The 18,010-nt window shown below is 40.0% G+C and overlaps 2 protein-coding genes across 6 annotated transcripts in view; one reads left to right on the forward strand and one right to left on the reverse strand.

The window, feature by feature from the left end:
• DNAJC3 (DnaJ heat shock protein family (Hsp40) member C3) overlaps positions 1 to 8,438 on the forward strand; it is a 108,765-nt gene extending 100,327 nt beyond the window's left edge. Inside the window, exons 11-12 of one of the 2 annotated variants that reach the window (XM_032151120.2) lie at positions 510 to 658; positions 4,302 to 8,438. In XM_032151120.2, the coding sequence (XP_032007011.1) occupies positions 510 to 658; positions 4,302 to 4,459 (307 nt within the window). In that variant the 3' untranslated portion in view covers positions 4,460 to 8,438. The remainder of the gene's footprint in view (positions 1 to 509; positions 659 to 4,301) is intronic. The other variant, XM_032151122.2, reaches the window with a different exon arrangement.
• A 6,547-nt stretch (positions 8,439 to 14,985) lies between these two features.
• The window catches only part of UGGT2 (UDP-glucose glycoprotein glucosyltransferase 2), a 233,570-nt gene continuing 230,545 nt past the window's right edge, over positions 14,986 to 18,010 (reverse strand). For all 4 annotated transcript variants that reach the window (XM_058438019.1, XM_058438016.1, XM_058438017.1 and 1 more), the window contains one exon: positions 14,986 to 15,219. In XM_058438019.1, coding sequence (XP_058294002.1) covers positions 15,197 to 15,219 — 23 coding nt within the window. In that variant the 3' untranslated portion in view covers positions 14,986 to 15,196. The remainder of the gene's footprint in view (positions 15,220 to 18,010) is intronic.

Consider the following 18,010-nt stretch of genomic DNA (forward strand, 5'->3'; position numbering starts at 1 on the left):
TACTAAGTAAATGATACACCTCCCAGTGCCTGTGACTGAATTCTGAAATTAAGTAAATGATATACCTCCCAGTGGTTCGCTGAGTAAACCATCAATCTTTCAAAATTCGGAATCTTTGTGCTTACTATTAAGTAAGCTAATGCAGAAGCATAATTGAAAGTGGCATTCAGAGTCAAATATCTTTTTAATACCAAGAATTGAATTACGGTAACTTGGAATTCAGAAAGTTAAAAAATTCATTGATGTACCTTTTTTAAAAAAGGGAAAGTTCTAAAGATCAGGAGTGCTTTATTCTCAGTAATCTTAGTGAGCGAGTATCCAAGGAAGCCTGATGTCAGCTTTAATGATCATCCAGAACTGTGTATGCAGATCTTTGGCCTGTGATACCATTGGAACTATTTTATAAAACCAGTTTGTTAATTGCCGGTAGGATCTTAATCAGCTCTTCTGATTTTTATGATAGTATGTTAGACACTTCTGCACTAATTATTTATTTTACCACCCCTCAGAAATGCCAAAAAGCAAGAAATCATTAAAGCATACCGAAAATTAGCACTGCAGTGGCACCCAGATAACTTCCAGAATGAAGAAGAAAAGAAAAAAGCTGAGAAAAAGTTCATTGACATAGCAGCTGCTAAAGAAGTCCTCTCTGATCCAGGTATTGTTAGCTTTTATTCCTTTGACTCATCCTAGAGGTGGTGTTAGAAGCGAGGGTGGAACGTGTGATGGGTTCTCCATGTGGGGCTGTATAGGCAGTGACGGGTCCTGAGCCCAGTTCCAGAGGTCCAGTTTTATGCCTGCCCTCATTCAGTCCTCTTATGCTGGGCACCCTCCTGTTACAGGGTACAGTGGAAAGACTATCAAATGTGGAATCAGAGGGCCTGAATTTGAATCTTTTTTTTTCTACTCAAGTTATCAGAACTTTTTGGTCTCAGTTTTTTCAACACTGAGCATAAGAAGATCTCTCAGGTTCCCTCTAACCTCAAAGGTCAATGATGAATTTTCTCCACCAAGCTTACAGGAGCTTGATGAGGAAACCAGCTTGCCAGGCTGGATTACATGGAATGGGAGAAGAACAGATGTCTGGCCTAGGGCCTGCTTTGCCCCATATGTGTTCACCAGGAATCTTGCCCTGAATCATAGGATCATTAGATTCACAGGCTTATATGTGTTCTTTTTTTAAATTTTTATTTTTTGTAGAAATGGGATCTCACTGTGTGTTGCCCAGGCTGGTCTTTAACTCCCGGGCTAAGGTGATCTTCCCAAAGTTCTGAGATTACAGGTGTGAGCCTCTGCACCTGGCCACGTGTGTTCTTTTGCTGTACAGTAATATGGCCTGGAAATTTCATAAGAGGGAGACAGGCTAAGCATTGAGGTAATATTGAACAATGCTTTGCTGTTGCCAGATAATTTCATGTTAAGCTTATACTGCTTTTTTGTGGCCTTCCATGTCAGTGGGAACAGAAGCTGTGATCTGAGCTAAACAAATTAAACAAAAAGAGAGGAAAGTTTTATGTTTGTCAAATCTTTTTTGAGTACCTACTTATGCAGTGGAATTGAAAGTAAATGATCCTTTGTTTTCAAGTAACTTATAATCCAGTAAAGGAGACAGAAATGTACTTCCCTTATCAAGTAGTGTTGGATACATACTGTCCTGTTACTTAGCAAATATTGAGTGGCTACAACCTGCCTTAAGCAGTTCAATCCTCTTAGTTTGTGCAGTGCACAGGTGTGATAGTGTATCAGACTGGGAGTCAGGGTCTTCTTATGGGAGGGGGACTTTGTGCTAAGTTTTAAGGTAGCAGGGAGCCAACCAAAGGGATGGGTGTCCCTGCACAGAGGCATGCACTGAAGAAAGAGCTACAGGTCCTTTTTCTTACCTCCTGTTGTTATGTTCAGGATGAACTATCTTTTCTTTTAAAGACTTTAAAGTTTTTTACTATGTATATATCAAAACACATGTATCATATTTATGAATATGTTTAGTAGAATCACATGATGTATGCAATCTGAAACTTAATTTTCACTTGAAATAAATCTTGGCTAGTTTTTTCTCATTGAAAAATGGTTACCTCATTCTTTGAGATGTATGCAGACCACTCCACTGAATTTTTAAGTAATTACACGATGTGGATATAGCTGAATTCACTTCCCCTTCCATTCACAGCATCCTTTCTCTGGGGCCATTATCACCCCCACACCTATGCAGAGTTCACTACTGTTCTAAGTGCTAACACCCTAGATTAATTTTGCCTGTGAGATATCAAAGATATGGGGCCTGAGTCTAACTGCATTAGCTTTTATAAAACAAAGCTGAGTTTCAGATCACCTACAATACCTGCTTAGTTATTAACACTCAGCATAAGAACCCTCCATTTTACTGGTGGGTTTCCTCCTCCTAAATATGTGGCTTCAGATTAACCTCCTGGAATGAAGTAAACTGGCTTTTCTCTAAGTATCTTTGAACCCCTAAAGGACAAGTTACTGTGAGAGAGCAAAGTGAGACTTGGGATTATTTTTATATTTGCAGTTTTTCTGCATTCTCTATTTTCCATTTATTAAAAAACCTAGCTATATGTTGTCTTTTTTTTTTTTTTGTAAGTTCAGGGGTACATGTGCAGGTTTGTTACATAGGTAAATGTGTGTTATGGGGGTTTGTTGTACAGATTATTTCATCACCCAGGTATTAAGTCTAGAACCCATTAGTTATTATTCCTGATCCTCTCCCTCCTCCCACCCTTCACCCTCCAATAGGCCCCAGTGTCTGTTGTTCCCCTTTATGCATCCATGAGTTCTCATCATTTAGCTCCCACTTGTGAGAATATGTGGTATTTGGTTTTCTGTTCCTGCATTAGTTTGCTAAGGATAGTGGCCTCCAGCTCCATCCATGCCCCTGTAAAGGACATGATCTCATTCTTTTTTATGGCTGCATAGTATTCCATGGTGTATATGTACTACATTTTCTTTATCCAGTCTATAATTGATGGGCATTAGGTTGATTCCATGTCTTTTCTCTTGTGAGTAGAGCTGCAATAAACAGATACGTGCATGTGTCTTTATAATGGAACAATTTGTATTCTTTTGGGTGTATACCCAGTAATGAGATTGCTGAGTTGAATGGTATTTCTGTCTTTAAGGAATTGCCACACTGTCTTCCACAATGGCTGAATGAATTTACATTCCCACCAATAGTGTATAAGCGTTCCTTTTTCACCACAACCTTGGCAGCATCTATTTTTTTTTTACTTTTTAATAGCCATTTTTTATTTGCAATAATGATCTAATTATTTGCTCTAGTGATCAGTGATGTTGAGCTTTTTTTCATATGATTGTTGGCTGCATAAATGTCTTCTTTTGAGAAGTGTCTGTTCATGTCCTTTGCCCACTTTTTAATGGTGTTGTTTTCTTGTACATTTAAGTTCCTTGTAGACCTTTGTCAGTTGCATAGTTTGCAAAAATTTTCTCCCAGTCTGTAGGTTGTCTGTTTACTCTGTTGATAGTTTCTTTTGCTGTGCAGAAGCTCTTTAGTTTAATTAGATCTCACTTGTCAATTTTTGTTTTTGTTGCAATTTCATGATGGAAACACCAAAAGCAATCTTTGCTCATACCTATGTCCTGAATAGTATTTGCTTAGGTTGTCTTCCAGGGTTTTTCTAATGGCTCTGAGGACATGAGCTCTTTCTTCCTATCCCTGCAATATTCCTCTCTATTGCCTTCTCCCATGTCTCTGCATTGGTCTCTCTCTGTTCAGGGCTCAGAGGCCCCGCTGTGGGGGCACCAATTGCATGGGAGGGAGAGGTGAGCCTCCTGGAGTTGTATGTTATGGAGGCCCCTCTCCCCTCATGTCTGAGGAGCCTTAGTGCTAGAATGCTCATTAGATGCTTGATGAGGTCATTGCCTTACAGACTTTATTTTGGGGATTAGGGTGGTGAGCTGGCTGTTTCATTAGAATTGTAGACTTTTGGAAGTTTCTTTCTCTTGAATTATTTTTTTCCAAATAATTTCATTGGGTAGTTATCAAGCTTGGGTAGCTTCTTCTGGAGTGAGATTTAGGGGCCTGAATCTCAATAAATACCTATTTTCAACCCTGAACCTCACCCTCCTTGTGGCAAATTTCTCTAGTCTGTTTCTTCAGGGTGGGAATGGGAGAGCCTGGATTTGAATGTCAGGCACAACTCTTGATAACTGAAAAGTAAGTAGCTCCTCAAGCCCACCCACCCTCCTCTGCCCAAAGAAAACATTCCCCCTGCCCCCTATACCTTAGATATTATCTGGTTCTTAATTTTCTGATTTCTTTCTAGAAATGAGAAAGAAGTTTGACGACGGAGAAGATCCCTTGGATGCAGAGAGCCAGCAAGGAGGCGGCGGCAACCCTTTCCACAGAAGCTGGAACTCATGGCAAGGGTTCAATCCCTTCAGCTCAGGCGGACCATTTAGATTTAAATTCCACTTCAATTAAACCAACTGTTTTTCTGCTCTTCTTCCTTAATTTTTTTAAAGATTAAAAACAAAGAAATCTTGTTCCAGGACCCTAATGAAAAAAAGTTTCAAATCTTTCAGTTTGTCCATGACCAAAGAGTTGCTTTAATAGGAAAAAATCTGTTCTTATCCCTGTTAGATTTATGGTTAATGGGTTTGCAACGGCAGGGAGGCAAGGAATGGTTCTATTTCTGACAGAGCAGCCTGCATCTGCTTTATGCTGTCTGGAGGGAAGTGGTCTGAGGCAGGCTCACCTGTGGACGTGCTCACGTATTCTGTATTTTTCTACACTGGAGCTGAGATTCTTCTCTTCACAGCCTTGCAGAGTAAGTCAGTGCCTACAAGTGTAAGAAGGAGCTGTAATCTTCATGAGAATGGTTATGCTTCTGTATTCTTAAAGAGAACATGAACATTTTTGAGCTGTATGTTCTTAGGGACAACTGTGCTTCGATGTGGTCAGTCTTGTCACTTGTGAGTAGCTGTGAAATCTTTAGTGTGCATGTGTTTACACCTCTGTGGTCTGTCAACATGGCTGTCACTGAAGGAGGAGCAAGAGACCATCTTTTAGGAACCCTGCCACCAAATAATAATATATCCAGGCTTAGACTTTGGATAAATGTTAAATGTACATTTTTTTGGTTCAGTACCTGAAGAATACTGAAACTTGAATCTATAAATTCCTATGGACCCTTTTAATATTAAACACAACAAATTAAAAGTTATAGGTAAAATAGGTTCAGATAAAATAGTGGTGGTATTTAAAATAATATTGCTGAAGTGCAGACTGAAATGCTTTTTAAACAACTGAAGTTCTGAGTTTTTATAGGGAATTTCATGTAACAAGTCTTGGCTTAAGAAACAAAGTTGCGCAGTCAACATAAATAAATACAGAATGCCATGTTTCCCACTTTTAAGTAAAGACAGTGGGCAGCTTCTGTTTCTCCTTCTATCAATCAAGGCTTCACCCTATCTTAAAGGTCTGTGGTGCCTCCCACGTGGGACCTGTCTGCTGGTATGTGTTAAACAGCAGACCTGCCCTTCTACCAGATCTTGATGCCTCTAATGTTCTCCTGCCTACAAGAAAATACAGGCAAGTTTAGTCAGGTCTGGCTGTATTTCCACTGTTGTTTCATTTAATAAGATGGCATCTCCTCTTGAGATATGTTCTTCTTACCTTTTAAGAAGATACCATTTAAGAAGTGAACTATTCAGTCTTTGTATACTGAATGCTTTTTCCCTAAAAAAGTTAGTCAAGAATATTGAATATTTATGGAACTCTTGATGCTGCATTTGAAAGCTGAAGGAATTACTTTAGATAGGAATTGCTACCTTTATTCTAGAAAGGTTTGGTTTCTGCCTCAAAGCATTTTGAAGTGTTTTAACCATTAAAGGGTCTAATTTTTTTTTTCTTACTGAAATCAAGCATTTTAATTCACTGTGGGAGGCATCCTGACCACGGACATCCATAACAGCAAAGTACAAATTGTTTTTGTCTGTAGTCATATCCCGAAACATATGTGGACAAATTTTTAACTGAGAGACAAAAATCACATAGTTGAATTGAGCAGAACACTTAGGTGCTTTCTGCAGCTATTTAGGAGTCTACTTCTTACCAATAAACTTGACAACGCATTTGAAAAACTAGTGAACACCTTGCAGCTTTCATTTTGCTTTAATGATGTTTCAATTCAAGCCAGTGTAAAAATAATTTCCAAGGCATTTCTGTTTATTCTTTAGTAATCTCACTACGGGCTGTGTCAGCAACATCTTTTTCAATCTGGTTCCTTTTGTATATGATGTCACTGTGACCTCCTTGAAAAAGCCTAGTGATGGCTTTTACCTACTTTGAAAATAATTTTCACATAGAATCAGAAAAAAAGGAAGTATCAAATCACTTGCCCTTCCACTTGGAGAGCACGACAGTTGCCAACAGCAAGGAGTCAAGGACCGCACCGGAGATGTGTCCGGGGCCTGGCCACCTCCCACCTGCTGCCCAGAGGCTCGTTTGCATTTTCATTTTTTCTCCGCTTGTAACAACCATAGTTTCAGTTCCTAAATTCTTATCATGGATTTAACTTAGTCATCTTAACTGACGTGCAGAGTTACTTGCCTGTTTTCAGTGAAGAGAGAAAAGCAGCTCTGGTGCCACATGCCAGTGCCATGGAGGGAAATGAATTCTCTGCAATCTGTTGTTTCGCTGATTCATGAAGAAAGTTACCATTGAGTTTCAGCCTTGATGGCTGTCGGCAGTTTTCTGGTGTCCACCCAAACGGAAAGACAGTCACTCCCTGCTTCCCCTAACGTGTGACTGAGAAGCAGCCTGGATGTGTAAAGAGATAGTCATTCCCCCTGCCTGTCTCACTGTAGGGTAGCATTATCCACTGTAAAACCATACAACTTTCATTTTCCCTTGGGGACTGCAGGTGCCAGGTAACCTTTTTTTTTTTTTTTTTTTTTGGAGATAGATAGATAGAGTCTTGCTCTGTTGCCCAGGCTGGAGTGCAGGGACACCTCCTGGGTTCAAGTGATTCTCCTGCCTCAGCCTCCAAGTAGCTGGGACTATAGGTGCACACCACCATGCCTGGATAATTTTTGTGTTTTTAGTAGAAATGGGGTTTCACTGTGTTACCCAGGATGGTCTTGATCTCCTGACCTTGTGATCTGCCCGCCTTGGCCTTCCAGAGTGCTGGGATTATAGGCATGAGCCACCGCGCCTGGCTATCAGGTAACCTTTATGGCTCTTTCAGGAAAAGTGAAATCAGAGAGGGGTACCCTAGCCATAGCTCTGTTGTATTCTGCTCTTCTTTGCTTTTTGGTGAGCTCCATGGGTGGAGTTATCAGTGGTCTGTACTTTGTGGATATTTTGCCCAGCAGGAAGTATTAGACACATCAGTCTAGAGGCATTGTGAAAAGGTTCCAAAACGGGAGACGAAATTTAATTCCTTCCTCAGTTCTGAAAGTTTGTGCTTTCTTACCATGAATAGATGAAAACTTGAAAAAAATCTTGACAGTTTATTAATGTGAATCGGATGTAACATACTACTACTTCTACAATGCCTTTCTCTTTAGTCAGTATTAAAAATCTTTTTTAAAGTATTGGTATGAAAACAAATTTTTGTTGCCCTGATAATGGAATTTTAAAACTACCCATAGTTTAAGAGAAAACATAACTGGGTAAAAAAGGTAGCCAATAAAACCACAATTTGAAATTGATAACGATTTTCTACTCACAATGGATGATGAAAAATTTCACCTTTAAATGGGTCAGAAGTTGTCTTTGACATTTACCATGAAAAAACTACATAAAATGACTCCCTGGTGAGGTTACAGACACAGGGCCCTGGTGATGGGCATTGCAAAGTTTTCACTGAGCACACAGCAATGGTATCACCTAGAAAAGTTCATGCAACTTTGTTGAATGTAGTTGACTTTTCCAAATTTATAAAGGAAGGAAGAAGGCAAACGTTAATTTGTCAACAACTAATATCCTTTTTCTAAATCAGATCATTCCTTTTTTGTTAGTGGCAGTTTATCCTGTAATTTCAAATGACGTTAAGAGGTGGGATTATTTGGGGTTTTTTTTTGTTTACAGATGATCTCATTTGCTGAATGATTTAAGAGTAAAATTAGCCACTGCGTGGCTTTGTGTATAGTAACCGGTTTTGTTGCGCTTGTCTGTGGCTGAAACACTTACCCTGCAGTGGAAAGCTGAGCAAGGAGAAGGTAAACATTGGAGATGTTTGTGAAAATATTACTCTTACCGTGCAGTTTTAGTTTGTTTTGAATGAGAAAAGACTAAGTAACTTAATCCATCTCAATGTAGTGTTTTAATAAAAAAGGAAGCTAATATTTGAAATGGGTCTCAGACATGTCTACAAATATGGGTACTATTTTTATGCCCGTGTATTTTCACATTTAATAAAAATATTTATGGTCATATCAATCAGTATTTCCTTGCTTTTGATTCATTTTTGTCCTTGAATATAAAATTCTAAGAAAGTCCATCTTAGGAAAAGTCTATTTGCAACTTTGCTTCACGCAAAACCAGTGACTGAGGTGAGGTGACAAAAGGGCTCTTCCTTTACACAAGTTGACAGGGAAGGTCAGAACACACAAAGCAGAAAGGGCTAAAATCTCTTAACCCTCAAAAGTCCTAGGACAACTAAGGACTTAAAAAGTGGACAAGTCTTCCATCTCAGTACTATTAAAATGTAACACTTAAATTGGCTTTGTCTGAAGATTTTCTCTTTTATACCCCATTTGTACATTTCTGTTAAGGTCCTAAGTTTGGAGGGAGGACACTATAGCCTATCTCAAATTTCCAGCTACAAACAGAAGGAACTGTCTTCTCAGTTAATGTATTCTGCATATCTTAAGATCCAAGGAGAGCTACAATATGTAAATGTATATAGAACTTTTCCAGAAAGCTCAAAGCTTCCAAAAAAAATTTTTTTTTTGAGACAGAGTCTTGCTCTGTTGTCCAGGCTGGAGTGCAGTGGCATGATCTCAGCTCACTGCAACCTCTGTCTCCCTGGTTCAAACAATTCTCTGCCACAGCCTCCTGAGTAGCTGGGATTATAGGTGCCCACCACCACGCCTGGCTAATTTTTTTGTATTTTTAGTAGAGATGGTGTTTCACCACCTTGGCCAGGCTGGTCTTGAATTCCTGACCTCGTGATCCACCTGCCTCGACCTCCCAAAGTGCTGGGATTACAGGCGTGAGCCACTGCACCCGGCCAAAGCTTCCAAATTCTTAATCCTCATGACATTGTGGCAGTATATGAGCAGCCAGCCTGAGTCTGAAGATAAACAGCATGAACACGTGGAGCAGGCATGAGGGCTGTAGGGAAACTGCAAGAAGGGCGGTCCAGGTCCTCTTCCCAGAGCCTCAGGAGCTCTCACTGAGCAGGCACCAGACCCGCTCCCTCCCTACCCCCAGGCCCAAATCAGTGCTTCATGATCTTTAAAAAAATATTTTAATCTTAATGCCAGCTTACAGTTCACACCTCAGAGACCCTGAACTCTGCAAACCCTTTTATGCTGAGCAGATCCTTTGGGAATGCTTCTATGATAAACAGGAGCTTAATATGCATATTAATTTATTGCCTTATACTAGGATTCTGTTTCTCATGAAGCATACAGGAGACAACTCAGCTTGCATGTCTATTTTGAACACATTTCCAGCCTTCACTCAGGTCTGTTTTTCCTGATCAACTCAGTCCACTGGGAAAAGCATCCCTCTGACAGAACTCCCAGGGACTGGGCCGCTGTGGCTTGGAAGGGCCACTGGGAACATTAGTGCCAAGGTCTGAGGAAACCAGAATTGAACACATTTAAAAAGCATAAGGGAGTAACCACTGCTTGTAGCATTTCTGAGTGGATTTCAACTGCTCTAAGTCATCTTGGTATTTATATACTTCCTTGTTATTACAGGAGATTTGTATAGGTATATCTTTCAGTACAGTGTGCCATTTGTAGGTATGGTTAAAAAGAATTTTTCCTTCTTACACTGTTTTTCCGAACTACATGTAGTTTTGCTCCTAAGTATGAAGATGCTTTATCTCTAAAGTATCTGTTAAAAGGATAATTTAGAGATAAAGCATCTTCATACTTAGGAGCAAAATTACAACAAGTAACTACTTAGGGAAACCAGTATAAGAAGGAAAAATTCTCTCTTAAGTATCTTTTAAAAGGATGAATCTTGGGCCGGGCATGGTGGCTCACACCTGTGATCCCAGAACTTTGGGAGGCCAAGTTGGGCAGATCACCTGAGGTCAGGAGTTCAAGACCAGCCTGGCCAACATGGTGAAACCCTGTCTCTACTAAAAATACAAAAAATTAGCAGGACGTGGTGGCAGGCGCCTGTAGTCTCAGCTACTTGGGAGGCTGAGGCAGGAGAATCGCTTGAACCTGGGAGGTGGAGGTTGCAGTGAGCCAAGATTGTGCCACTGCACTCCAGCCTGGGCAACAGTGAGATTCCATCTCAAAAAGAAAAAAAAGGATAATTCTTTTAACAAATTATATACATTTCACTGTGTCAAGTTTTCTTAGGAGATTTTAAATACCCTGTCACTTCATATATACCACTCGTTGCACTATTTTGTTTCCTGCAATGTTTGTGGCTTTGTTATCTCAAGTTACAGTGGAAAGACTTCATTCTATGGTTAATGTTTGTGCAAACAAAATAGCGTCTATTCCTCCTACTGAATGCATAAACATTAAGCAATTGTGGAATGAGGGGAGGGCTCTCCTTGTAGGACAGGGCCTCAGATCAGAGAAAATTCATTATAGACACTGTACAATGAAAAAAAGCAGCATTAGCAAATCTAGAGCTTTTGTCCAAAAAGTTGGTACTGCTGTTATGAATAAGTATTAGGAAACAATGCAGGCATAAAAATATTCACCGAGCAGTTTAGGATTTATATGAATGGATGTTAGCCCTTCACTGCACTTGAGGATCAAATCACAAAAGCTCTTCACGTGGTTCATAAACTCACTTGCCCTGTCACCCAGGCTCCAACCTCATGGGCCTTCTTTCAGTCCTCAAACGAACAAAACTCCTTCCATACTATTCTTTCTTGCCTGGCTAGCACTAACCTTTACTTCAGGTTTCATCCTAAAACGTTACTTGTTAGGTCTGTCTTGACTTGCCCTTCACAACATTTTCATTTGGATATTAATGTCTGTCATTTATACCGTCTAGTAACCAGCTTGGCACACAGTAGGTACTTAAATTATTTGTTAAATTGTTGAAATATTTGTTCAATCTGTTCAGGGCAGAGAGACCTACTATATTACTGGCCGTATTTAGATGAAACTTTTTAGAAATCGTTTCTGGTGGAAGCAGACGGTGGGGAAACAAAGGAAAAGCTACGTACCAGCGTGAGGAAGACAAACACGGCAGAGGTCTGTAGCAGGACATCTGTATGGAAAGTAGTTTCAATCTGATGCTCTAGACTAGACACTACTACAGGATTAGTTCTATTTATTTCAACATTCATTTTACCCACTAAAGGTAGTACCATAATTATTCCTCCTCTCCTTTTCCCGAAAATTTTAAATTAAACATAAGGTTGATCTGGAGCCCCTGTCATTCAAATAATGGTTTGAAGCCCATCTTTAAAATCTGAATAATTTTTCTTCAATTCTAATAAAAACCTTTCGTTTTTAAAGTAAAATCACATCAGGTAGGATACAAACTTACATAGTTGAGCAGATCCACATGATTGAAGTAAACTTCTTCACTTCAAGTAATTATTAACTGTAGAGGAGAAGATTATTTTCCAAATCAGAGATCTTTACAACAGAGGTGTTACTAGTTCTAAGTCAAGAGGCTTCACCTTGGAATTTCGCAGAAGATAGAAGTTTGTATTTGGTAAATGGGGTTAACAAATAGAAAATGGGGAACAGCTGTCACATTACCATAACACTTGAAGACTTTTAAAAAAGAGTGGTTCTAGGATGGGCTTACACACCTGACCGAGCCCCTCTAACTTACAAAGTTAGCTGTAATTTTGGCCATCAAAGCCCTGGACCATCATGTTTCTTCTTCCTCACTTTGCCACCAAAGGTGAGATTTTAACCAATCAACTGGTTCTTTGGAAGTGAGTGGAGCCCCTTCAGTCTATGAAGTAACAGAAGTGGGCAAGACAATGGCTGGGTCTTAACTTCTGCTTGTTGGTTTGAGCATGGGCCCATCAGCACCTTTTACTTCATCTCTAACTATGGATCTGAGACACATGATCCACGTGTTCATCTGACTTGCCCTGTACCTCCTGCCCCTGTAAGTATTCTGTTGGGTCCCTGGAGCCTCTTCTGGGCAGTGGCAATTTGTTGTCTGGTTGCTTCTCAGGTGCTGGAGTCAGGACCTGGCACACAGCAACAAGCAGTTCTGTGGGCAGGTCCCACTTGTGTCAGACTACATGTTTAATATTAAAAGCCTGATTTTATAACCCCAGTCTGACATGGCTTGAGGTGCCTTTAGAAGTATTTGATGCTATCCTTCTAGGAGCTATGTTGTTCTCTAGGAGCTTGAGGGTAACTGGAGCCAAATGACAGGCATTTCCCAAATACAACCTTTTGGACCTAAGCATTGGAGGTGGTATGCCAACTTTGGATTGTCTTAATGCTCAGATTCTGGGTCTACTTTCTACATAAAGCTCACACATCACTGTGGGTCAAACACAAATGCTTCTCATTCTTAGTTTAGATACACTGTTCTGACACTTTTTCTAAGAAGGCAGAAAGAGAAGACATTTATCACTTCTCATAGTTAGAAACTAGTTCCCCCACATCCCACTGACCTCCACTACTTCCAGGATTTGATTTTTGTTAAAACTTGACATAGGGCCTGCAGCCAAGAACTAGAATTTAGGATCCTGAATATACCATGAAAGCCGTTGGACTATATTTGTTCAGCATCTCCAGGACAAGGAACTGAATGGCTTTCTCTCCAAGTGTTAGCAAATAAGCAAGACCTATGGTTCAGTTATGTCATGTGTCCCTGAGGAGGGTACATTTTGTATGGCACAGCAGACTGTATGCATGAGAGTTCTTGACATAACAGCATTTTTAAAACAAGCCATTTAATTAAAACATCTCATTGTAAAGAAATACCTTATTTATAAATCTGGATTTTCTGGTATAAGGTGTCACTCACCTGGAAATGAAACACGTAAATTGGCCACTCAGATCACAAGATACAAACAGGGAGGGGGGGCATCAAGACTGTGTTTACATTGTTCTGTAATTTTAGCTTAATACTCCATGAAAATATGGGATCTAGAATACTAGAGAAGGCCATTGTAGGTAATAAAAGTAGGAATCCGGTGTCTCTGCCCAGCTGATCATCCTTTCTATAAGATTCTCACAGAAGTGAAGACAGGCTGGTAACAAAGGAAAACAAAGTACCATCTTATAGTTGAGGTTTGTGCCCCAGCCACCACAGCAGACCTCTGGGTAGCTGGGTGGAGCATCTGGCCTGACCTAGAACCTTACAGAGTCTCACCTCTCACCAATCCCCAGCTTCAGCTGACTCCCAAGAGTGAGCCGGAGAGCACCATGATGTTGGCCGCCCCAGGACCACTTACTGCTCCAGCCTCTGAGTGTACCCTATAGGATACTCTGAACTCACAGGAATAACCTAGTTCCACCAGAGCAGGCCATAAATGGTGCACTCCATTTTAACACAGACAAACACAAACAAGTAACAAAGGTAGGAGGGAGAGGCAGGCGCTCTCTTATTAGGAATGAATGCAGCTGATGAGAGGAGTAGTATTTTAACTCTGGGCTGTTCTGTCAAACACAGAAGGATTAGTCTTGTTCTAAAGAGCTCACAGGAATGAGCTTCGGCTCGTGATGGAACTGTGTGTACAGAGCTGTCCAAAGACGGACCAGCCTGTCTCCAGAGGTGGAGAGTTCCCTGTTGTCCCAGAATTTCCAGGATGGCCTGAGGCTCAGCTTTACAGGCAAGGCCTTAGAAGAGGGGCTGGCACACCGGCTGGGGCCCAATTCTATTAAATGCTTCTCAAACTTGTCTAATTACAGAATCATCTGGAGAGCTTTTTAAACAATCATGATTTACCAAGCTTACTTTAGACCTAATGAATCAGACTCTCCACAGGATGAAGTCCAAATGGCACTGAGTTCTCTTCCAGTCCCATGATCCTATGATTTTAGAATAGTTGGATAGTTTTTAAACATTTACTATTATTCATCTATTATTAATACACATCAGAAAAACAAACTGGTTACATCCTCAACTTAGTTCCCATAAAAGTACCTAGTCCTCTTAAAAAGAGAGTACACATATATCCCACATGCCCATAAATGCTTTTTATGACATAAAATTAGAAACATTAAAAAATCCAAATACCGCATAAGATTAAAACATTGTTTAAGATAAATGACTATCATGCAACAATATTACTTCCATTTTAAAACAATAGTTAAGGAATAAATGGGCTTAATTATTAATTATTGTTGTCTCAGAAGGAAAAATACAAAATAGGTTTTTGTAATTTTAAATGCATTTCTGTAATTTTATTATTATTTTTTGAGACAGTCTTACTCTGTCGCCCAGGCTTGAGTGCAATGGGCGCAATATTGGCTCACTGAAACGCCTGCCTCCCGGGTTCAAACAATTCTCCTGTCTCAGGCTCCCAAGTAGCTGAGATTACAGGCGCCCACCACCACGCCCAGCTAATTTTTTGTATTTTTCGTAGAGACGGGGTTCTGCCATGTTGGCCAGGCTGGTCTCGAACTCCTGAACTCAGGTGATCCACCTGTCTTGGCCTCCTAAAGTGCTGGGATTACAGGTGTAGCCACTGCACCCAGCCTAAATGCACTTCTGTAATTTTAAATGCATTTTGTGAATAAGGAAATGTGGATACACATAAAACTAGATACAAAAGGCTACAGTTTGATAAACACCAGCTAGTCTGGTACCTGGGCTTTCTGGCAAAATGTCAAACTTTAACTGGTGATCAGGAAAAAGGAACAATCAGGTTTTAAATACTCAATGGTCATTTATTATATAACTTAAACTCATTCAATACATTAAATACCTGTTTTAAATAATTACAATTTTTTAAAATTAAAGAATATGTCACTGATCTTAATGAGACTTCCAACTGAGTCTCAGCAGGGGCTCCACACTTCCCCAGCAGGCGGCAGGCTTCCTGTCATGCTTGCGCCTTCCTTCTCATGTAAACCAGTGCTAGAGTTCATCATGTGTCAAAACTGTAGGGGAGAAAAGTTTATTTAGCTCCTGGCATCTTAAACATAAAATTATCTTAAATATTACTTATGTATGATGAGGAAGCACCAGTACTGACTGAGGATCTTTATTTGCTAGTTCAGTACCTATATGCTTCATTATGCAACACAAGAATAGCTCTTTGTACACTGTGATGTCTATTATATTGTCTCATAACTACTGGTCTTTCTACCCACCTAGAATGTGAGCTCCCATGAGTCTATGAGGACAAGGAACATAACTTACTTATCTTTGTTATCTTTAGGATCTAGCATCCTGCCTGGCAGATAAGAGGTCTTGAAGAAGACTAATAGATTATTCACTGTGAATATAGTATTCTACCCTTAATGTAATGGAACAACAGAAAGCAGAGGACATATTAATATATAGTTGTCATCTAAGATGGGAGGACACACAGCACTCTGACATAGACATAAGTACTACATAAATGCAAGCACAATTCTGATGAGATTCTGAGAGAGCAAAATGGTCTCTTCTGCATCACTGAGCTGTCACATACCAACTGATGTAAATCACTGAGAACTCAATATTTTCAGGCAGAAATTAATTAAAATACAATTTAAATGCACACTGTTCCACAATTCAAGATGGCAGACTATGTTTCTTCACTAAATTCTACTGGAAAGATAATAAATATAAAAAGGAAAAACAATAATGAGAATGAGGGAAGTGGTTACAAGACACTTGTTGGGGCGAAGTTATCAATGAATTTCAAGAAATGGGAAACAGGGATAGACTGCATGAAACAACTTCATCCCAGAACACACAGCTGGAACGATGAGTTGGCTTTCCTGATGGAGGAGGCTGGGAGAGGCTACTAACAAACACCAGTGGATAGTGAGTCACACAGTGAAGCTATTAAGTAAAGGACCGTCTGTGGAAAATCTATGCCTGTCAGCTCCCCACCCCACTCTCATTCTTCTGAATCCAAAAGAGAAACTGACAGCCTGGTATTAGCTATTCTTTTTTTTTTTTTTGAGACGGAGTCTCACTCAGTCGCCCAGGCTGGCCAGCTCCGCCTTCCGGGTTCACGCCATTCTCCTGCCTCAGCCTCCCGAGTAGCTGGGACTACAGGCGCCCGCCACCATGCCCAGCTAATTTTTTTTGTATTTTTAGGAGAGACGGGGTTTCACCGTGTTAGCCAGGATGGTCTCGATCTCCTGACCTCATGATCTGCCTGTCTCGGCCTCCCAAAGTGCTGGGATTACAGGCGTAAGCCACTGCGCCCAGCCAATAGCCTGGTATCTATTCTAAGATAAAAAGTGGAAGTCTATTCTTGAAAGAAAATTGAACAATTCTGAGAGAGACAAAGAGGGAGAAATAAAGGGTGGGATAGAGGGGGAAAGAGTTTTTTGTTTTTTTTTTTTTTTTGGAGATGAAGTTTCACTCTTGTTGCCCAGATTGGAGTGTAATGGCATGATATCTTGGCTCACCGCAACCTCTGCCTCCCGGGTTCAAGCAATTCTCCTGCCTTAGCCTCCCGAGTAGCTGGGATTACAGGCATGCACCACCACGCCTGGCTAATTTTGTATGTTTAGTAGAGATGGGGTTTCTCCATGTTGGTCAGGCTGGTCTCGAACTCCCGACCTCAGGTGATCCACCCGCCGTGGCCTCCCAAAGTGCTGGGATTACAGGTGTGAGCCACCGTGCCCGGCCGAAAAGAGGTATTTTTATATGAGTGTCTGCTCTTGAGTAAAGTGCCCTCATTTGGGCTTTTGGGGTGGTGTATAGGATGGGCTTTGATCTGTTCCATGACCATACACCTAGAAGGAGGCCTGCTAGTTGTACACCGTGGATTAGTTAGTAATTAACCCTCCCATTTGGGGAAGCCTATTGGAGAAACACATTTAAACCCTGGCAGAGGAAACCCACACCAGTTATTATATTGATCAATCTAATATTTCATTCTTAAATATATACAAACAGCCAAAGATCTCCAGGTTTCTGAGGAAGACCAGTAACAAAAGAAAAAAGGGCCACGATGAATACATAAAACAGCTTAAACAAAAAGGAACTGAAAAGAACTAAAGCAATATTCAAAACAGTTCTAATTGGTATTTCAGGGGATATTAGAAAAAATCAGTGAAACTATAAAACGAACAAAATGAAATTAAAAAGAAGCAAGCAGGGAAAAGAAAGATCTGTTAGAAATTAAGAAGTGATTACCCTTCTAAAATAAATGAATAGAAAGATTGAAGATAATGTCAAAGAATTTTTTCGGAACACAAATGAAAGGAAAAAATATACAAAAGAAAATATAAGTACAAAAGATCTATAGGACTAAGAAGACAATTCTATTTACAGTAGCATCAAAAGGATCAAAATAATTAGGAATGAACCTAATCTAGGAGGTGAAACGTGTATACTGAAAATAACAAAAACTGCTGAGAGAAATGAAAGAAGACACAAATAAATGGAAATACATTCCATGTTCATGAGCTGGAAATTTAATATTAAGATGTCTATACTACCCAAAGCAATCTACAGATTCAGATTCAACAAAATCCCTATAAAAACCCCAATGATGCTTTTTATAGAAACAGGAAAATTCATCCTGAAATTCATAATCACAAGGGATACTGAAAACATTATGAAAAAGAATGAAGTTGGCAGATTCACATTTCCTGATTTTATAACATATTACAAAGCTTCAGTAATGAAAACAGTATGGTCCTGGCATAAAGACAAACAGCCCAATGGAATAGAGAGCCCAGAAATAAACTCTTATGTATATGATCAATTCATCTTTGATAA

This window comes from Hylobates moloch, unplaced genomic scaffold (genome assembly GCF_009828535.3).
Source record: "Hylobates moloch isolate HMO894 unplaced genomic scaffold, HMol_V3 SCAFFOLD_4, whole genome shotgun sequence".
NCBI lineage: Eukaryota > Metazoa > Chordata > Mammalia > Primates > Hylobatidae > Hylobates > Hylobates moloch.